We start from the raw sequence: 24,132 nt of genomic DNA, 5'->3' as shown, positions 1-24,132 counted from the left end.
GTGCACTGCGGGAAGGAGGCCGGCAGAGGGGGACCTTCTCGACTTGTTGGCCACAAGCTCAGGGAAAGGGAACAGAGCCGCCGGCCGAGCCGGCGCTGGTGGGGTGCCTGGCGCTGCCATCTCCAGCCGCTTCTTCTTTTCCCGGCTTGCCGGGCGCGAACGCGTGGGCGCCGAGCCCCTTTTCGTGCCCAGAGCGAGGGGGCGCGGACCGCCAGCTTCTCTTTCAGGGAAGGGGCGTCGTTGGTTTTCCTCCCCCTTTCCCCGCTCCCTTGTTGCTTTGCCGCCCGCCCGGTCTCCCTTTCCCCCTTTCCCTCGCCTTCCTTTCCTCCCCGACTTTGAATTTTTGGGTCCGAGGCGAGACGAGCGCTTTGGAGGTCGCAAGGAGGATGGTGATAAAGATGATGAGGGGGAAGAGATGGAGATGAAGAAGACTATGCAGATGCGGGGACTCCTGTTGCTGTTGCCGGCACTATGGGCTCTGTTTTCGCGGGACTTCAGGGCTGTCACAGGTAAGGAGATTCCGCTCCTCCGAGTTCCCTCTCGGCCAGGGGGACGGCAGCCGACTCTCGACTTGGTTTGTTTTGTTTTTCTTAACCGGTTTTTGCCCCTTTCACGCTCTCCCGCCCGCTTGGTTTTACGTTTCCCAAGTGGGTGCGCTCCAGGTCCGAGTCTCTTGTTGGGCTATGCCTATGGAGATTCTCCGTCCTCCAGGTCACGGTTGTCCCAAAGGTGCTTTTTCAAGAGGCAACTGGACTTTCTGGGTTTTCTTTGAAGACGTTTTCGCTTCTGAGCTGAAGCTTCTTGGATGAGAAGCGAAACGTCTTCAAAGAAAAAAAAAACCAGAAACTCCAGTTGCCTCTTGAAAAAGCGGCAACATTGGGACATTGTTGGGCTATGGGTCACTTCTGTTCTGCAGCTGAGTGGACGAAGTGGAAGAAACGGGGTTTGGGATTGCTTTGGAGTGGGAGCCTTTCGCCTTCCGGCACTCCTGTTCTGATGTCCCTTCTTTAAAAAATAAATAAGTAAACAAACAAATCCAAGTAGAGTAAACTCCCATTGATAGTTTTCTTCTTCCTCGGAAGGGCCTTCCTCGGAGAAGATAAGGTCACTTTGCTGCCCCACAGTAGTTACAATTATTTTCTTATCTACTCCCAGTGCTGTGAGACTGGCTTGCATCTTTCCTCATTGGTACTGAAACAAATGACAAAATTTAAGGAAACTGTCTTTCATTGTTTATATTTTTTGAAATCCAGGTAGTTTTTTGTTTTGCTTTTATGATTATGTTGTAGATGATAGTGATTTCATGCCCATCTGTGCACGCTGTCCAGCTGAACCAATAATTTTGTATGCCAGGAATTTGACTCTTCCCTTCCACTTCATTGCCTGCTTTCCCAATAACATTATTTGCAGAGTCCTTGGGAGATTTAGGACTTCACTGCTGTAGAGATCCTTCCCATTAAATGCTTCCTAATTGGTTGAATTGGCCCAGTTCTAAATGGAATGGCCAGTAAGAAGCCCTTGTGGTCACGGCAGGGTGGCCTCATTATCTTTGTAGAGGTTTTAAGTGAGGATTTGATTGGATTAGCACACTTGAAGGTTGAAAAAGTCACACCCCATGAGAATGCTTATTCACAGATATTTAGCATAAAATATATTTAAAGGTTTTGCCCTTAAAGCCAGGCTCTGTTATCAGGCCAGAGTGACTCTTCAGGAGTTTGGAAGTGCAATTCCAATTGTTGCATCACTCGCCAGGGTGCCTAGGCTTTTTGAGAGTTGTAATTCATTAACATCTGGAATGCCATAGATTCCTCAGGCAGCTGTCCCAGGTAGATGGAGTTATGGATGGTAAAAGGGCAGTGATTTGTTTCTTTTTATTGTATGTTTTGCTGGTATGGCAGAAGGGAAAGATACTTATGGAGGTTTCTGTCCATGTACCAAAATAATGATGACTTCAGGTGCTATGGCTAGCTAAGGTCCATAGGTGGTTGCAAGCACGCTTTGGCGCTACATCTCAGGCAGCAAAATATCTTGGCCTGCCATCTATTAGAATAAGAATCATTGGCTATTTTAGTACTTCTTTATTGCGTCAACATCATAAGCATAATTGAGGTCTTTGGCAGCTCTATTTATATTTCCATAATTGAATATTGGCTACAGCTCTTGAACATAAGGGTATCCTTTTTCTCTGTGTGACTTTATCCCAAGCATTCATCTTTATAGAAAGGCAGGAGGCTAAAAAAAACTGTTTACTTCTTCTACAAGTGGTAATAAATATACCGCTGACACAATGTTTTGTAGAATTTGAACGTCTGTACATCACCCTTTATATAGCTCATTAATGCTTTTGTGAAATACTGATAGAAATAATGTTCTATCAAGATCCCTACTGAAATGTCACAAATGCACAAATAAATTGATTTTCCAATTAATAACATTTGTAAAATTCTTGAAATTAATATTTCATTTTCTAATCCAGAACATGTTACAATTTGGAAGACATTTATTATGGAGCAGCTCTATTATTGTAACCCTCCCATTCTATTGGTGAATTATTGTAGTTTGGAACTATACATGTTGTGACTGGGTCATCAACTAATAATTCCATGTGGAATCCATCTGTTTCCAGTTTCCAAAGTTAGCTGGTTAATGTGACTGACTGAATGAGGGCTGATGTCAGTATTGAGTCAAAATAATCTGTGGGTAGAAAATAAGAACATATTTATAAGGACATAAATAGAATTAAAAAATAAAAAAAATCTGAAAGAAAAACAGTAACGTTGATTCTTTGACATAATTTAGGTTTGTGGGTCAGAAACCATCTGGATATTTTCTTCTGGGAAAATGTTTTTGAGAGTTAATGTGGATCTTATTTTACTTGCAGACTCAGATCATACCTAGTATCTGGAAAGCATCCAGATCCTTCCATATCTATGGACTCTGTAACTGTAGTCCTCAGTTGTATCTCTTTTGGGCAGTACAATCTGTGTAGTGGTTAAGGCATCGGGCAAGAAACCAGGAGACTGTGAGTTCTAGTCCCACCTTAGAATGAAAGCTGGGTGGGTGACTTAGGGCCATTCATTCTCTGTCAGCATAAACCTGCATTACAGGGTTGTTGTGTGGAAAATAGGAGGAGGAGGATGGAGCACTGTATGTATTTGCTGACTTGAGTTATCTATAAAAATAATAAAGGCCAGATATACATGATAGATAGATGATAGAAAAGAGAAAATAAATAAGAAAGAGAGAGAGAGAGAGAGAGAGAGAGAGAGAAAGAAAAAGAAAGAAAGAAAGAAAGAAAGAAAGAAAGAAAGAAAGAAAGAAAGAAAGAAAGAAAGACTAATTTGAATCACTACAGGAGCGTGTTGAAAATGCTGAGGTTTTTGATGTTCCTCTAAATGTAAGAACTTGAGCCATGCATCTTTTGGACTAGGAAGTGTCCATCAGTTTTAGTTGCCACTAATAATGTGTGAGATTAGCAAAAATTCTCACTATACAAACACGCTGATGAGTTTTACACCTGTAGCATGGAGTCATCAACTTTGAAATACTTTCCAAGTCAGGTTTCCCCAACCTGGTATACCACTGATGTGGTCATAGTACCATTTTCAGAATTCTGGGAATTATATTTGCAATATAGCATGAGGATCTAGGTTAAAGATGCCTGTTCCAAATTCAAGCAAACCTACATTGTGGTCTTACATATCTGTCATCTAATACAATGGTCATTAGAGGAGTATTCCTCTGATAGCCATACACTTCCGTCTCCTTTTCTCCCTTTTAAGAATCCCAATACTTGCTAGCAGTAAAGAATGTTTGCCAAAGCAAAAAGTTAATATGCTACACTGCAAAAACATCTAGAAGGACTTGATAGTTAATTGTTTCACATAGCTGATAGTTGCATAAGTGAAATGTCTTGCCTTATTTGAAAGAGAATAGTGGATTACTGGTAAGTGAAACTGGTAGAGATTTCATAGCATTGTGCAATTTCTTTTGTGTATTTCTCATATCCACACCCAACTGTTTAGGCAGCTTTTATTTGGTTAATAAAGGTATAGAATTAAAGGTCAAGGTGCTTTTTGAATGCAAAAGAATTGTTAAGCAATTGAAGCAACAGTTGTGTGTGCATAGATGCACACATGTGACTGAATGCTGTGCTTTTCCATAGAAAATATATACCTACCTTATGGTCTTTCCAAAATTACCTATGCCTTAAGAGGTTATTCATTTTCTATAGTCAAAAGCCAAAAATATATTGTACCTTATTTTTTCCTTTGTTTGTTATTGTTGTTCCTTATGCAGGGCTCTCCGTCAGATATGAAACATACTTTGCTTACTTAAGATTTCAGCAAGAATGGTAATTTAAATCTGAAGTTGTCTGCAAAGATAGCTCTATTTGTTCATGATTATCTGTTTTAGCAAGTAGATTACTGGAAAGCTGAGCAGTTTTGCGATTGCAAAATATTGGCTTTATTTCATAAGGCTGTCATTTTAGAAGGCTACTTTTTGTATATATGGCATGGTCATAGAGTGACTAGCAGAAATTCTGTTGCTTCAAAATGATGCACACTGAGAGGGAGGATGTTTTCTGCCACATGCCCACATGCACAAACACACACAATTTAATCTCATTTGTTGAATTAAATAATAAGGGGTTAGATCATGTTTCCGAGTGTGTGATTAATTCCTTAGCCCAGCTACAAAAAAGTGCTGTGTCTAAACGTAGTGTATTTTGCCAGCTTCACTGCTCTTAGCAATTTACTTAAATTAAACGAACAACAAAGAAAACGGCATGGGAACTACTGGTTTTACTGGCTGTTAAGCCAGTAGAAATCCATAATAGAGCAAAATGCTTTTATTCTGCTGAGGTTCCTTAGTTCCACAAGTGTGGTTTTCTTTATTTTTATGTAATGTGTTTATATTGCATACCAATATACTTTAAGCAATTTACAACACTACAGTAAAATAACATAAAGCAAAATAAGAAATAAAATACAGATATGAACGGAAAAAAAGAGCAAAACTGGCTGCAATATAAAACAACTATGGGAGATTAGTACGAAGCGTTTTAAAACCCCTAAAAGGTTTTATGGTCGAAAAAAAATGGAAAAATAAAAACTCAATTTTCCACTAGAATGCAATGTGGTTGCTTAGTGCACATCTCTGCAGGAAGCAATCTGTAACACAGGTATCGTAATTAAAAAGACTCTCCACCAAATCTTACTATGTAGTCTGTGCTAAACTTTGTAGCGTGCCCTGATATTAGAACTTCAGCAAAAATGTTCTGTACAGTAGTTGGAAAATTTTGACAGAATGTGCTATAGATGTTGCTGCTACGTGCGTTGCTGCTGCACACATTGCCCTCAGCTACTGTATAATATAGTTCCGTGTTGGCGAACCTATGCCACGCTTGCTGGAAGTGGTACGCAGAGCCATTTCCACTGGCACGCAAGAGGTCGCCCAGAAGAGCCCCACTGCACATGCTTATGCGCGCCACCACCCGACAGCTGATTGCTGGGTATCTGGCATACATGCGCAGGGGGCGGAGGGGGGTGCACGGGAGACATGCGCGCATGCACAGGGATGGCTGTGCATGAGAGGATCGCACATGCATGCTCAGATGCGCTGTATGAAGGGGGGAATCACCCGTACATGCGTAGGGGGCGTGGGGGGCAACACGCATTGCCTTCTGGGTGCTGGCACACGAGCGCATGCAAGCGAGCGCGCACGCAATTATCAGCACAAGAGCTGAAAAAGGTTAGCCACCATTGATATAGCCTATCCCTCCCTCCCTTCCTCTCTCCCTTTCCTCCCTCCTATACACTAACTTTCAATCTCTTTGGCAGTCAAAGAGTCTTACAACTGAAAAGAAAATTCAAATTCAAATATAAACAAACCAATAAAAACCAGTCAAAACAGTTAATATTAAGTTAAAATGTTAATGTTGGTTAAATAGAAATGTTTAACGAAATGCTTGATGGAAGAGATTATTACTTCCCAATAGAAGAGAATAGATGTAGCTCAGGGTTGAGTCTGATGTTCTGGTGTTCTCTGAACTTGGTTGTTTGCTTGTAGACATTTCATTACCCAACTAGGTAACATCATCAGTGCTAGTGAGTGTGGTGTTTTCTCCCTGTTTATATACAGTATTTTGCCCTTCCATTTTAGTGGGGATGTGATTTCTCCTTGGTAGGTCCTTTTTTGGGTGTTGGTTGCTGGAGAAGAACTGGAGAACACAGTCACTCCAGCATCCAACCCCCAAATGAGCAAGGATTAAAACCAGTCAAAGCAGTCAAGCAGAGTGGGGATTTGGGGGTTTTGTATACAATTTTAACCGTTGTAAGTCACTCGGAGTCACCATTGGGTGAATTGGGTGACCAATGACCAATGTAAATTTGTTTGTTTTTTAAAAAACTATCAAGGAGAAAAACTCCATCAATACTGGCAGGGCAAGCATTTACTTAGATCATGTCACTTTTGATAATTTGAACTGGATTTTTTTTTGTTTAAAGTTTTGGAAGATATGAATGTTGGATACATGTTTATATAAGTTTATAAATTTGCAAACAACACCAAGCTGAGGGGAATAGCTAATACTTTGGAAGATAGGCTCATAATCCAGAAGGATCTTGACAGACTTGAAAATTGGGCTCTTTCTAGCACAATGCAATTCAGTGGTGAGAAATGTAAGGTTTCACACTTAGGCAAGAAAAACCAAAGGCTACAGGTATACAATAGGTGGTACATGGCTCAACAACAGTAACCCTAAGAGGGATCTAGGAATCCTAGTGGACAACCACTTAAATATGAGCCAGCAGTATGCTGCACTGCCAAAGAAAGTCAATGCAGTCATAGGCTACATCAATAGAGGGATAGCATCAAAGTCACATGAAATATTAGTATTGCTTTATGCTGCTTTGGTAAACATTGGAATACTGTATCCAGTTTTGATCACAGCAATATAAAAAAAAAAGATGCTGAGACTCTGGAAAGAGTGCAGAGAAGAGCAGCAAAAATGATTAGGAGGCTGGAGGCTAAAACATATGATGTTTTGCAGATAATTTGGTTTTGGCAGACTCCTTAAAAGAGATTGAATAAATTAAAAATAAATTAAAAGAATTTTGGTGACTAGTAGATTTCAAGATTAATAAACAGAAGACAGAAGTGTTAACAGACAATATGAAGATGCAAGATCAACTAGAATTGAGGAATAAAGCAGTTTTTAAGATTGAGAAGAAGGTGAAATATTCGGTAGAACTATGACTACTATGAATTTTATGTTATTTCAAAATAACTATGTTAAGCTAATGAAGTCAAAAAGACATGTTAAGATAGGATCAGTTGCAATTGTCATTGTTAGAATTTCTGTGACTCAGATGAATATTTTATCTAGAATATTATTTTTGTTTCAGACAATACCTGTTGTGACAACTGACACAGCATTTAAACAATGGCAGGAGGATATATCTAAATTTGTATGGCAATTGAAAAAAAATATGAGTATAAATATATAAATAAAAGGTATTACAAGATGTGAAGGAAAAAAAGAAATTTGGGCCTACCAGATTTTAAACTATATTTTGCATCCTGTTGTTTGATTTGAATGAAAAGTGGGCGTTGTTAAGAAATACTGCAGAAAGTTATCGGATTTAGAAGGTCACAATTTGAAATTTGAGTGGCATTCACATAAATGTAGATTTTAAAAGTCTTTATCCCAGCAGGCTATTCTTAGAGTATGGAATGAATTTAAATGTAGATTCTTCTTGAAAACACTTTGAGATTTTCAGTTCAAGACACAGTTTATAAAAGAGAAACAGCAAGTAAACGTTAATGGTTAACTTATTACAATCAGAGGTGATATTCAGCAGGTTCTGACCAGTAGCGGAAATTTTGAGTAGTTCGGAGAACCAGCAGATACCACCTCTGACTGGCCCCGTCCCCATCTATTCGCTGCTTCCCGAGTCCCAGCTGATTGGCTGGGTCTTCTTTTGTTGCCCTGCACAGGAGAATGGAGCTGGAAAGCAGGTTAGTGGGATGGGGAGGGAATGGAGATTTTACAATATCCTTCCCCTGCCACGCCCACCAAGCCACACCCACAGAACCGGTAGTAAAAAGTTTTGAATCCCACCACTGATTACAGTGTATTAGAATTTCTCTCAAGGAGATTATAAAATGAAATCAAAAGAATATTTGATACTGGAAGCTGTTATCAATGGTTTTCTTATGTAAAATTAACAGAAACATTTAAAGTGGATAAAAGACTTTATGGGTTTTAAAAAAGTAATACCAAGTTTGGAATAGAATTATTTACTAATGATGAACAAGTTATTGCTAAAATGTATAAACATTGGCTGAAATATGAGAGAAGAACAAGTGAAAGAATGCATAATAAAATGGGTAAAAAAATGGCTCTAAAATGCATATAGATCAATGGGAAAATACGTGGTTGAAAGGATTTACATTATGGTCTAGTATTAAAGAGAATGTTTATAAAATAATGTATCATAGTTATTTGTCACCAAAGAAATTGTCTAAAATATAAAAACGTGCTTCAAATCTTTGCTGGAAATATGAATATTATGAATTTTATTATTTCATCATGCCTGGTGGACATGTTAAAAAAACCGTTAAAAATGGATACAAATAGATATATTAATTCGGAAGATTAGAAAGGTTAAAATATAGTTGAAAGCAGAGTCTTTTCTTTTGGAACTAATGGACAAGCAACTAGAAAAAGTCATGGAACTTTGTTTTTATATATGACAACTGAATAAAATTATTGTATGCTCAAAAGTGGAAAGGTTCAATAATACCCACAATGGAGGAACAGTTGGTGAAGATGATGGAACTTGTGGTGATAGTTAAATTAACATCTTTGATTAGAGAAGAAGCAATGTCTATATTTATGGTTGATTTGTAAGCTTTTAGAGACTTTTTACATTAAAAACGGAAAAAATGCACTTATAATTTGTTATTTAGTACTCTGCCCACAGCCAGGAGTTCATTCCTGACCAGCTCAAGGTTTTCTCAGTTTTCCATGCTTCCCAGGTCAGTAAAATGAAGACCCAGATTGCTGGGGGCAGTATGCTGACTCTGTAAACCTCTCAGCATTATGAAGCTGTATATAGATCTAAGTGCTATTGTTATTTCTAGTTTCAATTATTAAAAAAGATGGGTAATAGGAAAGAGTTTCTTTTGTAACCATAGAATAAGAAGTAATTTTGTAATTGTACTTACATTTGTTTATATATTGTACTTATATTTGAAAAGGAAATTGGAAGCTTCTATTTCTTTTTATTCTTTCTTCAAGTTGATCTTTGTTTTTCTTGTCTCTCTTTTTTGCTTTTGCCTTTTATTAGTTTGTGTTAGCTTTTATGCTTGTTATAAAACTTTCAATAAAAATATTAATAATAATAAAAGAAAACTGGTAGGGCACGCTACTGTATATAAATGGGCAGCAATCTCTACATTGACTTGCACAGCATGACGTTACCTGGTTGGATAATGAAACAACCAACCCATGAGAGCGTTTATTTCTTAAATAGCAGGAGAATGGAAGTACATGTTCCTAAGGATGTTTTGTACATTCCAGGAGCTACTTCAGAGAAAGCCCTTTTCTGCATATCATATACTGTAGTAAAGCTCCTCGCAGAAGGATTATCTTCAACAGGGCTTCTCCTGTTGATCTGAAAAGCATATTACATGAACAGAACTATTTATGTTTTTTTAAAAAAGTAAATCGTAGCTTAGCATGGTGTACTCTGTCAGTCAATATTATGCCTCAATGAGTGCAATTGCTAGTTTATCATTGGTAGATGAATGTTTTGTAGAGGTGCCTTATGAATATACTGACAGATGTAATGTCTGCTTTCTAGGAGATCAGTGAAATGCAGGTTCAATTCTCACATTTTGCACTGTGTGCTTTGGCTTTGATCTAGGAAAGAAGAATTGTCATAGTCGTTTCACTAAGAGAAGCAGTAGGTAGAATAGAATGTGCGTTTGTTCGTTGGCACATGTAGCGATGTGATTTGAACCATGAAGTACCTTCTGGTTTATTATAAGTCTTGTTTCTTTTACTTTGTTACTACCATTAAGATCTGAATGGGGCGCCATGGCTCAGCTTGTCATTTGGAAACCAACCACTACTTGCTATGGAGATGTTTGTAAATCTCTTCTTCTTTACGATTCTTGAGATAAGGCAAGAAGACAGATATGTAGAGTTCTCAATTAACAAAAATACACAGCCATGTTTTACCACTTTTTTGCAGGACTAACACTATCTAGTTATTGGAGACATGGCTGCCCATTGTGTGAATAGTGGGTTCTAATGTTTCTTCTTATCATTCAGACTCCACTGAGTTTATGTACAATGAACGAGGAAGCTGCAGGAACTGGATATGTCTAACAAAGGGAGGGACTAAAGGTCACATGATAGCAGTCTTCCAATATTTGTGGCAGGGGTGGGATGCTGTCCGGCTCTATAGAACCGGTAGCTCTGAAGAGCAGCAGACACAGAACCGGTTCTGTGTTTTGCTGCTGCTTGGCCCACCTGCCTGCCCAGGCTCTTACCTGTCCTTTATTTCCCGCTTTTTCAACTTCAGCTGCTTTGCGCGGCACAGCTGAGGTTGAAAAAGCAGGGGGGGGGGGGAAAGGCTTTTCAAATGCTGCACACCTGCACGCAGCGCTTTCCAGCTGTCTGGGCAGCACAGCTTAAGTTTTTTTTTACACACAGGCACAAAACGTAATCACCGAACTGGTAGTAATACCACTTGAATTCCACCCCTGATTTGAGGGGCTGTTACAGAGAGGAGGAGGTCAACCTATTCCCCTTGAGGGCAGGAGAAGAAGTAATGGATGGAAGCTTATCAAAGAGAGAAGTTGTGAGTGCTCCATCACTGGAAGTTTTAAAGAAGAAAAGCCATTTGTCCAGAATCATATAGTCTCCTGCTTAAGCAGGGGGTTAGACTGGAACAGATGCCCTCAACTTTGTGGGTGAGAAGGGAACCAGGCTGCCACTTGTGTGAGTCGATCTGTGCGTGTGCATGTCTACCGGTCCACTGCTCGGGGCGCCTGGTTTTGAGTAGGCTATGGCCCAGGGATTGCCATCCAAGACATCCAAGGTCCCTTCCAATTCTGTTATTCTGTATTCTATATTTTTCTGTTAATGGAATTCCACTAGTGCAAAGATAACATTATATCTATGTAATTATTTCTTCTCCATTATTCCAAGGGCAGTTGGATTGATTCTAAGACTTACCATTCCGCCTGATACAATTGTGGAATTTATTTGGAGCATGTTAATAACTATGCACTGCTAGATGGTTTGGAGTCATAATCATTTGGATTTTTTGAAACGTAGTTGACATAAGTTTGTCAAGCAAGTTGGGTGACTCTGGCTTTGTTTGGCCTGCTCATTCCCATAAATGCTGAAATAGCTGGAGCTATCCAGTAGGTTTAATTAAATCTCTTAAACACCATTAAATTTAGATGTACATTCACGTTGATCAGATTGCATGATCCAAAAAGCGGACCCTACACCTGTGAGAATACGCTAGGACAGGAGTGTCACCTGATTTCATTGAGGGCCACATGAGGGTTGTGTTTGACCTTAGGGGGCCAGGTGGGCGTGGCCAGCTCAGTCACTCATGTTGGGGGCAAGTGAAAACGGGCTCCCGAGCTGCATTTTCGGCTGCAACAGCCTCCTGCAGTCTTCTGCCAGTGAAAACGGAGCTTGGGAGTGCCACCCACGGCCTTTGTGAGCTCCATTTTTGGCTGTAACAGCCTCCTGCAATCCTCTGCCAATGAAAACGGAGCTTGGGAGGCCCTCCCAAGATCCATTTTCACTGGCAGAGGCACCGTGGGCCAGTTTTCGCTGTTTCCAGGGCAGATCCGGCCTCCAGGCCTTGAGTTTGTCACCTCTGCACTAGGAAGAAGAAGAAGATGGCTGCTTTTATGGAGAAAGCCGGAAATAAGCGTTTGCTTTTTAAAAGTATTGCTATATCAAAGAAAAATGGAACTGGAGCTATGAAAATTCACAAGAGTAATTTCATAAAACACCTACAGTCTCTGGCTGGTTATTATTTAAAATATCTTTGAGCCATCCTTCAGTTCAAAAATTCAAGCCTAGTTTATTTATTTGTTTATATACACATTTCTGTACCATTCCATCCCAGGTCTTTGTGCAGTTTAGCCAAGATAGAAAACATAATAAAAACAAGTAATAATGTTTATAATCATAATTAAAATTAAAACAAGATAAAATTATGTACCTACAAAAGTTATGTATACACCCATAATCCAAATCCTGCAGCCCAAACATTCCTAATATTCAGAAGGCCAATTCAATAATTTTTTGTTTTTTTTAAACTTAGCAATGGAAGGGCTCCTGCCATGTTCCTCAGATCTGTCACAGTACAAGAACCCAAAGTTTCTCCCTCTAAAAAGACTGCATAGGACAAAGAGATTCTCCTTAAAGTAGACAGACTCTATGATATTCCAGAACCAAGCTTTGGAGGCCTTTTTAGGTTAACAACAGTCCTGCTGTGCTATATTCATAAATCTGTCAGCAGCACAGATTAAACCAATGGTATCTGACTGGCCAATTACATTCTGAACCAACAGATTTGGGCTGGTCTTTGGGTGATCTTCAGATACAGTGCCATGTATCATGTAGAGCACACTGAATAATAAACACAAAGTGATAAATCAACTTATATTTGCTTAGTCCTAAATAGAGTTTTGGTTTGCAAAGGCAAATACAGAATAATTGATCTGCATTCTGAAACAGATTGAGTGATCATGAGTATAATATTTATTTTCAAAACCTATTGTTATCATCATCATTATCTATCATGGTATATTTTTTTCCATTAGCAAGCCTGAAGTATCTAAAAAAGATTAACATTGCTTAGTTATACCTCCTTATACAAAATGGTTCCAAAAGTTACCAAGATAATATAAAGCTATCAAGGATGTAATAATACTGACAGGCAATAGTCTAGTGACTGAAATCTCTTCTGTCTTGAAGCTTAGTTATCCTCTAGTTTATTTTGCTCCTTGCAGTATATCAATATCTGGTCTGTTAAAAGTCTTCCTTATAACTAACTGCTCATGGTCTCATCTACTGACATTAAAAGTGTCTGATGGGCCTAAAACATATCCTGAAGAATACATTTATTCCAACAGAAAAAAATATCACAATCTGCAAATGAATTAGTGACACCTTTCCAAAAGAGAGATGAGATCAGCATTTGGCATGTATCCTAAGTTTGCGGGTTGCCTGGCTACTGGTTCAACTAATTCTGCACCACACATGGGGGAAAAGGGAAGAGAAAAGGAGAGAAAGAGAGAGAGAGAGAGAGACGTTCTGAAAGTAGTTGGTTTCCTTTCAGGGCTAAACATTCAATCATGCTTTTCCATCCATAGAGTTTTCACATAGTTCAGAAGCTTTTGCAATTAAGAGAAGCTGTGAACTGAATGAACCCCTATGTGAATTATTTTTTTACTCCCCATAGGAATAGTTCAGAGTTGTACTTTCTTTAAAGTAATGAATATTATCTGGGAATCAAAAAGCATCCAGAGGGAATTTAGGTGGAATTGTACGATTGTTCTGAGAATAATTCTTTCAAAAGCATGAGCCATGCAGTGTTGCAAGGATACCTAATTCATCTGCGTGTACTGCTGAAAAATTGCTACTGGTCTTCACCCTGCTGATTTCCAAATGAGCACATTGTTGCAGAAGTCCTGCATACTTTTATTCTCCTTTGCTACAATATTTCCTAACTGGAAATTCAGTGTTCATATCCTGTAATTATCCATATATAAAGCTTCAGATGAGGTGCGTTGAAGTGGTTGTGCATTTAGTTCTTCAACTGTATCACCCTATAGCAGTGGTCGCCAACCAGTGGGCCGGGGACCACTGGTGGTCCATGAGAAAATTTTGGTGGTCCGCAGAGAAATGTCACCCCAAAGCACACCCCCAAAGCAATTAATCCAGGCTGTGCGGGAACACAAGGCTGTGCCGCCCACATGGCCCACAGGAACGCAAGGCTTGTGTCGCTTGCATTGCAAACAACACAAGATAGTGAGGGGAGGAGGTGGAGAGGGAGGGGGGAACTTGCCTCACTCACCCCATGCACTTCGCCTGGCACTGGGCTGCTTCTTTCTGCTTCTTTCTTCTTCTGCTTCGGGCTACACACAAAGAAAGCAGGAAAAGTCTTTCTTTCTCTCCCCAAATTCCACCAGAAATGAGTCTTTGGGACCCTGCAAGATATCCTGCTCCAAGAGGCTGCGCCAGTGCGACAAGTCTCACAAAGACTCATTTCTGGCAGAGTTTGGGGGAGAGAAAGAAAGACTTCTGCTGTTACTGCTGTTTTCCTTGCATGAAGCCAAAAGTCTCCCCCCTCCCCCCCCGAGAACGGAGCTGGAGACGGTATCCTGTGAACCCAAATAAAGAATGATTGATCGGTAGGAAAATGGGGTAGGGACTTTTCCTACAGACTTTTTGGGGGATTTTCCCAGGGTCTCTGGTCCACCGGATTTAAAATTATGAGTTTGGTGGTCCCCGAGGTCCAAAAGGTTGGTGACCCCTGCCCTATAGATCAGGAACCTTGATTGATCTGCTGTACTCCCGTCCTCCTTCCTCCCCTACCTGGGAGCAAGGATGGGTGGGAGTTTCCTTTCTTCTTTCCAGAAGCAAAAAGGGTTGGAATACCAATCAAACTGACCGTGTCTCAGGGGCAGCCAGTGAAGCTGAACTGCAGCCTGGAGGGAATGGAAGAACCAGAGATGCTGTGGATCAAAGATGGAGCTGTGGTGCAGGGTATAGACCAGGTATACATTCCAGTAAATGAAGAACACTGGATAGGCTTCCTCAGGTAAGAATGACATATAGAACAGGATAGGCTAGATCAATGTATGATGAATGCTAATATTAAAGATTAATTTATTTTGCCCTGTTCTGTGGAATTTTTCTCCTGAATCTAAGCCAGTGTTTCTCAAACTCTGTAACTCTTAAAATGGGTGGACTTTCCCATCCAGTATGGAATTCTGGAAGCTGAACTTGGCGCATCTTGAAGTTGCTGAGGTGGACAAGCACTGATCTAAACTTTTTATGCTTTCTAGTTCTTTCCCTATTTTTGTTGCTAATGGTTTATAACATTGTGCATACGGGTAATATTGAAATGCTTAAGGCACTCTACGCTCATTATTTAGTAGCAATCCTTATAACAAATCCTAAACATGTTGAACAATTTCAATATAATTGCCCCCTCCCTCCAATATTGCAACCTGAGCTTGAGGGAGAATGATTTGCTGTAGGCAAAAGTGGGCTTTTATGGACTGCATTTTGGAGGGACAAAACTACCGTAAAGTGGGATGAGAAGGATGGATTTTCAATTTCTTCGTTTGTTGTAGGAGAGGAAAGCCTCTTTGTTTTTTGTTGGTTTGTTAAGCTTATTTTAGGGGATTTGTGCCTGTAGCAAAATAATGGTAAATGATATTACTGTTCTTCAAAATTATAGTAGAGGGACTCCAGGGACATATTAGGGCACCCAAGAGAAGGGGAGATATCAGAAAAGTCAAGAAGATAGCTACAACCCACAGAGCTTTGATTGCATGGCTGCTACTGCCATTATGACTTTTGCGACACACACAAACACGCACACTGCAGATCCCCTTGGACCTGCAAAAAGGGAGCTTTTAGAGATTTTATTCATCTTTGTGGCCTAAGGAAAACTATTTTTGCAACCTGGTCTTAAAAAGCCCATTTGAAATACGTCCAACTATACATCCAACCGGTAAATCTGCATGGTACCATCCATCTGTCTCTCAACCACACAATCTTTTTATTTTCTGTACCACACATCCTTTTATTTATTAGAATTTCTTGATGGCACCTGCAGGAATTCAAGAAAGGAAGAAACAAAAATGTGTGGATAAGGTAGAAGGTTTGGTGGGTACCTGGTAACAAATTTGTACCTGTGCATAACTATTGCAATCACTGGAAGCAGAATACATTTTGCAAATACTTGAAAATAAAGATAAAGGTGGATATATAGGTGCAGTTTTCTTGGCAACAGTAGAAATTCAGCTTTGCATGCTCTTCTCTCTGGCGCTACTTTTTAATTTCCCAGTTTGTCTAAGCACAGCAGTCTTCCTGGCAGTCTCCTATCCGAGTTCTAACCAGGCCTAGTTAGGTGGTTGCTGCTACTTACTTTGTGTACCTGGTAGTGAGTTTTTTTAACCAGTGGTCTTGCTTTCTATATCCTGGGTTCATAGATAAAATAAGGGGTCATTTTTATAAGTAATAGAGAGGCAGAATATTCCAATGCAAGAATGCAAATTGACACTGGATTGTCCATTCCGAACCTCTTAGCTTTGCTAGCTAAGGAATCCAGAAAAAAATCTCTAAGATTGGCATTAAAGAGAACTATCAGCCTATATTGTATTAGTCCCCAAAGATTTCTGTTGAACTTGTAGTTGTCATTTTATCCAGAGAGAACTTTTTCCCCTGTCATGGTTTTTGTTTCCAGCATTGTTAATGATAGCTTTTGAAGATAAAGAAAGCTCTATACTACTTTTATATACTGTATATATTTGTTCCCCTAAGCTCTGCAACAAAACTAGATGGTTAATTTCTGAGATATAATTAAACATTTCCTTGACATTGTTTTTTTCCCCCTTCACATTCTTTTCTCCTTGACTTTGATTAAAAGGAGAGAATTTAATTCAGCCTCTACTTCCTAGATCAAATCTGGGATCTGCTGAGAGAAAAAGATGTGTCATACAAACCAAGCCTTAGTCATCTCCCACAAGCAATGTTCCAGAGTATTTACTCCATCATTTACTTTAAGCCAAGGATGCAATACTTTGGTCAGTTGATTATAAGACGTAGAAAAGACGCTTAGTGTGCTTCAGTGTATGTGTATTTAAAAAAAGCTGAACTCATTTTCATGGTGCTTTTGCCAGACATACTTGGGAAGAAGCTCTCTGCAAATAATCCCTTTGGGGCCTTCTGAATAAATAGTTTCTGGAGATTTGTAAATTGTCAGCAGAGCCCTTGAAATTTTATTGTGCTTCTGTAATGAAATTGATATCTCAGTGTTTGCAGGAAATTAATATTTCAGTGTTCTACAGTGACAAGCATTCATGTTTGCACCTCAGGCAATCCTAACGACAGCCTGCATTGGAAACTTCAGGTTACGTTGGTTGAATAATAGTGTATGAAAGGAGAAGTCAATTTTGGTGGACAGGTCAGGGCAGACAGCAAATTAATAGGAAAATCAGAGAAACCTAAATATGAAAGTACACTTCCCGTCTTCATGTCCAGAATATGAGCTGAGTTATCACAAAACTGGATGCTGTCACTAGCTGAAACTTTGATCATTTTAAGAATGAGTGACAAGTGGTGGATATGGCATTGGACTGGGGAGATTCAGATCCAAACCCCTCCTCAATCATGGAAATTCTGGCACATTTTTTTTTTTTGGACCACTCACTTACTCTCAGTCTGCTTTACTGAATTATTGTGGCGGGGTAAAATGAAGGTGCCCATGAAAATCAACCTGAGCTCCTAGGGAAAAGATGATATATATTACCATGTGAATTAATAGCTGGGGGTAGAATATCTCTCTTGGATCAGGTTTTTAAGATGTCTCTCCTAATAACTTCTACAACAAATTGAAAGGATGCTAGTGAAGCTTTTCCTAAATGTCATTATTATTTACCTGACATCTGAGGCAAGTATATAAATCACAGTGTTTGCATGATGACATCATCATGCATGCTTCATCATTTATTGCCTTGCCTCACCCGCCTTACCTCTCCTGCGGGCATCCATGGCTATACCACATCCCAGTGAAGTGAGTTATACTCCCAAAGGCATTATGATATTTCCCTTTCTTCTGATGAGAAAATGATTAGTTTGTTAGGAGACTTATTAAATTTGAGCTATGCTGAGTAAGGTCAAAAAAAATCACAGATCCTTAAGTAATTTCTTTTATGAAGGAACATTTGCTCTGTCCTCTTCACTCTTGTAAAATAAACATTATTTGCAATCTGTGCCTATTTCCAAACTTCAGGTTTAGGGCTGAATCGTTTGGCAGCATTAGACTTCCTGGAACCAGTGAGTGATTTAACTCTCTCAAAACCTTCAGACAGGAATTGCACAGTTCATTCACGTGGGTAGTTATCCTAGAGTATTACTTATCTTCCATCGGTGCCAATTTTTTAAAAACCCTTTTGAGAAAAAAAAATATTTCTTTCACTTCATTCTTTGCAGGGTTTTTGTTTCAAGAGAAAATTTTTCCAACCAGATGTTCTCTAGATGTTTTAGGATCCCATAATATCTGGCCAGCATAGCTAGCACTTGGAAGCTGTGTTAGGGAAGGCTGTTCTACAACGTAGTTCTTGCTTCGTGATCTATTCACAGAAACATTTTTAGGTGAAACCATCTGAAGGGGAATCTGTTTGTCATCTCAAGGTGACTCTGGGCAGCTTACAATGTTTTTTTTTTTTTAAATTATTCTTTAAAAACAAAAAATACAAAAATCTCATTTCCATTAACAGTTATTGTGTCATTGTATATACATGTTTCTTATTTTGTGACTATACATTATTTTTATCCTTATCCTTCACCCATTTGTACCACCTCTCCCATGTCTCATAGTATTCTCGATCCTCTTTGCCTTTCAGTTCCATAGTGAATTTATGTAGTTCAGCACAGTCCATTATTTTTTGAATCACAATTTCACCTGGTGGTATTTTATCACTCTTCCAATTTTGTGCTGACGTGATTCTTGCTGCAGTTAAGATGTGTACAATAAGGTATCTTTTCTCCTTACTCAAATTCCCTTTGATCATACCTAATAAAAACGTTTCGGGTTCCAAATTCAATTTATATTTTGTAATCTCAAAAAGCCATCTCTGTATTTTCTTCCAGTATTTTTTGACCTCTATACATTGCCACCACATATGGAAAAACGTTCATTTCTTTTGTTTACACTTCCAGCATTCTGGTTTCAAGGTTGAATACATTTTCGCCAGTCGTGCCAGCGCTAAGTGCCATCTACAAAACATTTTATATTGATTTTCTTTGAATGCCGTCGACAAAGTCAGCTTCCAGTTCTCGGTCCAAGTCTTTTCCCACTCATCCAAATTTATATTATGATCCACATTTCTTGCCCAGGAAATCATTGGTCCCTTAACAATTTCCTCCTCTTGTTCTACCTCCAGTAAATAATTATATGTTTGTGTTATGAATTTTATATCCTTGCCTGTCAAGATTTGCTCCCATTTTTGTAAATCTTTATCTATCCCTAGCTCCTTTATATCATTCTTAAATTTAGTTTGAATTTGCAAATATACCCACCAGTCTAATATTATCCCTTGTTCTTTTAGTTTATCCAGTGTTTTTAATTCCCCCCGTTCATCTACCAATTCTTTATATCTAATCATTTTTTTAATGTCCCTTGTATTTGGATATAATATAGCTTCCATAGGTGAGATTCAGTTTGGTCTTTTCAAATAATGCTTTTTTTATTTTCTCCCATGTTTGTAAAAATGAGTCCCTTATCAAATGTCTATGGAAATAGGAGTGGATCTTATTCTTTTTATCCCGTAGAAAGGCATGTCACCCAATTTGGAGGTCATGACCTTCTATCACCAAAATTCTTTTATTTTTTAAGTTTATCCACTCCTTAACCCATAGTAAAATTGCTGCTTGATAATATGTTTCCCATTTTGGGAGTCCAAGGCCACCTCTGGTTCTACTATCTTGTAATGTTTTCAATTTTATTCATGCTTTTTCCCCCATCCATATAAATTTCATTACCGTCCTATCTAATTCCTGAAAAATTCTTATCCAATTTTATAGGTATTGTTTGAAAATAGTATAATAGCTTCGGTAGTATGTTCATTTTTATGGCCGCTATTCGGCCTAATAGTGATAGTTGTAATTTTCCCCAATTGACCAGATCTTTCTTTATCTGTGAAAGTAATTTCATATAGTTATCCTCTTTTATGGAAGAGCATCTTCCTGTTGACCAAATTCCTAGATATTTAAGTTTTTTGATACTTTGTAATCCCAATTTCCTTTCCAATTGTTTTTTTTTAACTTTCTATCAAGTTTTTGGTTATTACTTTTGTTTTATCTTTATTAATTTTTAGTCCTGCTACCGCCCCATATTCTGGGCAGCTTACAATGTTATTGGATCAATTTAATGATATACATCTTATTTGCAAAATGATCCCAAGTTTAATCCTTAGCAATTTTAGTCTATACGGCTAGCCTGGGAATGTCTTCCAGGTAGGATCTGCTAGTCAGAGGAAATAGTAATTGACTAGATATCATTTTGAGATCCTGTTTAATGTAGTAGCTAAGGCATCAAACTAGAAACTAGGAGACCATGAGCTAGTCCTGTCTTAGCCAAGTGGATGATCAAGGGCCAATCATTTTCTCACAGCCCTAGTTGTCAAGCAATGACAAACTATTTCTGAAATTTTGCCAAGAAAACTACAAGGCCTAGGCCGGACAATTGCCAAGAGTCAAAACTGACATGAAGGCACACACATAACAAAATGTTTCATTGATTTCATTGATGCAGTTCCCTTTCCTCCTTTTTAAAATGTTCAGGGTGAGGAAAACAATAACACTAAAAAGACTGCACTATTCAATTTGTGACAAATTTAAAAATTTCTGGAAAAACAAAAAAATTAAGAGATATTTTATATCCACACCTGTTTGTTTGTATACAGTATTATTTACCATTTTATATTCCCCTTTCAACTTTCTAGCTTGAAGTCTGTAGATCGGACAGATTCTGGAAAATACTGGTGCCAAGTGGAGACCAATGGGAAGAAAGAGGAATCACAGCATGTATGGCTTATTGTGGAAGGTAAGGGGTCATGTTGCTGACTTCTGTCTGGGGCAGTTGTGATTATTGTAAACTGTGAGAGGAGGTTGCCGTGATTGACGTTAGCCCATTTCCAGGGTCTGTGCAACTATCACCAAAACAAAAATATTCTCATAATGAGCCAGTAAAGACCCAAGTTGGTGGAAGGGAGTAGCTGTAGACTATTACATAATTTTTGCAATCTTTGGTAGTACAGGTGACGTGGAGCATTTCCAAGGCTGTTTCCAGACTTGCATTTGAAATTGTGCCTAGGAAATTGCTAGAATGTGACTGTCCGCCTATGTCTTCACAATAGAACAGGGGTGTCAATCTCAGTTGTATTGAGGGCTGCCTCAGGGTTGTGTTTGACTTCGGAGGGCCAGATGGGCGTGGCCAGGGTGGGCGTGGCCAGGGTGGGCGTGGCGAGCTTGGCATCATTCATGTCGGGGGCACTTGTGGTAGCTCGGGCGAGCCTGGGGGTATCCTCCTGCAGCCCTCTGCCAGCGAAAACGGAGCCAGGGACCCCGAGCTCCTTTTTCACTGGCAGAGGAACCATGGGCCGGTCCTTCACTATTTCATGGGCCAGATCTAACCCCTCCCCGTGAGCCGGAATTTGACACCCCTGCAATAGAATAATGATATGAGTATATTGGTGATCGTATCAATTGTGGAAAAAGGTCCAGATAATTTTTCAAGACATTGATTTGCCGCTTGTGAGTGAGGAGAGATTGATGTCCTTCTCTGTTTTAGGTCTTAGATATATGTTATGAAAATAGGGGAAAAGGGAGATCATCAGGGGTGAAATTCAACCACCTTGGCCCACCTCGGGAAAGGTGGTAGGGACAATTTGAATCGTCCCTGGTTGCTATTACTATTACACCAAATATACCAAGCCACGCCCACAGTCACGCCCATAGAGCCAGTAGGGAAAAATTTTGAATTTCACCCCTGGAGATCATATACTATTGCCAGTGGCATTGATTTCAAATCTAGGACTTAGCTTTGTTAGGAAATTCCAGAGGGTCCCAGTCAATTACAGAGAAAAGTTAATCAGATTAAGGAGAGGCAGGAGACTGGTTAAACACAAGCTAGGGATGTGTTCAAAGGTCAATAAGCTGTGATCAGGCAGAAGTTGGAGTCCAACATTAGTTTTGGTAGATCACAGTCAAAGAGACAGAGGATGAAGCTTAGCAGAAAACTGGGCTGGAGGATTAATGCTAGATAAAGTCAGGCAAGCTAAAACTAAGGAAAAATGGTTTGGGTAGAGTGTTCTTATAAGTAAACGCTGCAGTCTGCTTGGCTGGCTCACGAACCAGAGGACTGGTGATATAGGAGGGAGATTGTCTGCTGGAGGCTCTGATTAAATCTCTCCTATGGTATCTTACAGCATGTTAACTTTTAATGGTTGTAGGGTTTTTGTCTCCTGATATCATTGCTTACATTTTAAAATAATCTATATTTTGATATTTGGTTGAATGTAATAGGATCTTAGCTGCTTATTAATGCACCAGTGCTTTTAACTGTAGGGAAACTGTGTGGGAGTAGCATATAGGGTTTTATTCCTTCCTTACTTCTGTTTAGATGGGTACTTGGTAGTTTATGCAGATTGGACGGAGGACATATTAAAGAGCCTTTGGCCTCGGTAACTATACATCTTTGAAGCCCAAACTTACATGATTCATAAAGGATGGGTGGCTTCCTTTAGCTTACCTTGGGAGGATCTGTATGGGCCATAATTATGGCCCTGGACCTGACCATGCTATCAGTGTCAGCTTGTATAATAACTAAAAAGGATTCTGCGGCAGAGCTACATTCTAATGCAGCAAGCAACGCTTGCTGTTCTGACTCATGGCTGAATCAGAGTCCCAGCATGGGCTCAGAGTACCATGCTCTTTAGATATTTTAAAAAAAATTTTTGGCACAAAAATACTTGCAATACCGTTGTTGTTGTTTTTCTCCTATCCTTCTTCTGGAAAAAAATAATGAGATCTTCAGTGGCGGTAAGCAAAAAGAACTGATACAGGAAGGTTGCATGAGCTGTATCAGCCACATGGGGAACAAGGAAGCCTCTGCTTTTCCTTATTATCTTTTGGAGTTTATAATAAAAGGGTGAGGGTGGGGGGGAGAAAGAGGCTAGGCGTCATTTTAAGAAAAGAGACCACAGGAGAAACTGGGAGAGAGAGAGAAGGAGGAAGGGAGGGAGAGAGAGAGAAAGAGAGAGAGAGAGAAAGAGATGCATGCACAGATATATATAAACCCTGATGTCACGTAAGCACATCTTTGTACAATTGAAGCTGCCAGGCTACCCAGCCATACCCTGGGCTACTCCTCCTCCAAACATCCTCTCTTTAGCACAATCCCTATCTTCCTTCTCCTTTCCTAGCCTAAAAAGGAAACAGTTGTCTTTAGTGTCAGAAGGGAAAGGAGAATTCTGACTATAGATGTCAGCTCTTAAAGGTAGACCAACCTAGGAAACCAATGTTATGCATGCCAAGGCTCTTTTATGTAGGTATATAGTAGTGGCATTTTATAAGTCTCAATGCTTACCCCTTCCTTCCCTTTATTTTCATGAGAACTAGGGAGGATCTTCTCTGAGGTGTTTTCTCGGGTTGCATTTCTATCCTGTAAATATTTTACATAATGTAGAAAATAGAATTTCCCCCCCAGAAAATTGTATGGCTAAATGCTTCTGTTGACGTAACTTAAACTCTGAAGGTCAAACAGTATTGCTTTTACTTTACTAAAAATATATATATCAAGTTTAAAGCCAACAGAGCCAAAGAGCTATTTGATTTGGATTTTGAGTAACTGTTTATTTAAGAACAAAAACAAAACAAACTGTCATTTAAAATTATTACTCAATACTTACGTCAACCTTGTGAGTTATTTAATATCTGAAGGAATATTATTAAGTTGTCTTATGGCAAATGTGTGTCCTAAAATACTATTCCAACTTCTAAAAATGAAAAGCAGCCCCAGGAGAACACTAGAGTAGTGCAGAGATTTCCCTAGCTTTGAACCAGATAAATCAAGGGTCTTCAAACTTGGCAAGTTTAAAACTTCTGGACTTCAACTCCCAGAATTCCTGAGCTAATGACAGGAGGAGGAATTCTGGGAGTTGAAGTCCACAAGTCTTAAAGTTGCCAAGTATGGAGACCCCTGACATAGATTATACATAGCAGATTAGAAGAACCCTCTCAAACTGAGAACAGTCCCATTGTGGGTGTTTCCTAACATTCTTTCA

General features: G+C 39.3%; 1 protein-coding gene across 2 annotated transcripts in view; it reads left to right on the top strand.

The window, feature by feature from the left end:
• Positions 1-51: 51 nt before the first annotated feature.
• TYRO3 (TYRO3 protein tyrosine kinase) overlaps positions 52-24,132 on the top strand; it is a 76,890-nt gene continuing 52,809 nt past the window's right edge. For both annotated transcript variants that reach the window (XM_026664607.2, XM_026664605.2), the window contains exons 1-3: positions 52-509; positions 14,690-14,873; positions 20,791-20,891. In XM_026664607.2, the coding sequence (XP_026520392.1) occupies positions 416-509; positions 14,690-14,873; positions 20,791-20,891 (379 nt within the window). In that variant the 5' untranslated portion in view covers positions 52-415. The remainder of the gene's footprint in view (positions 510-14,689; positions 14,874-20,790; positions 20,892-24,132) is intronic.

The sequence above is a fragment of the Notechis scutatus genome, chromosome 1 (assembly GCF_049901735.1).
Source record: "Notechis scutatus isolate UNSWTSFEM ecotype Mainland chromosome 1, rNotScu1.2, whole genome shotgun sequence".
NCBI classification, from domain to species: Eukaryota; Metazoa; Chordata; class Lepidosauria; order Squamata; family Elapidae; genus Notechis; species Notechis scutatus.
The sequence above is the reverse complement of the archived record's forward strand: the minus strand, read 5'-3'. Positions and strand labels throughout refer to the sequence as shown.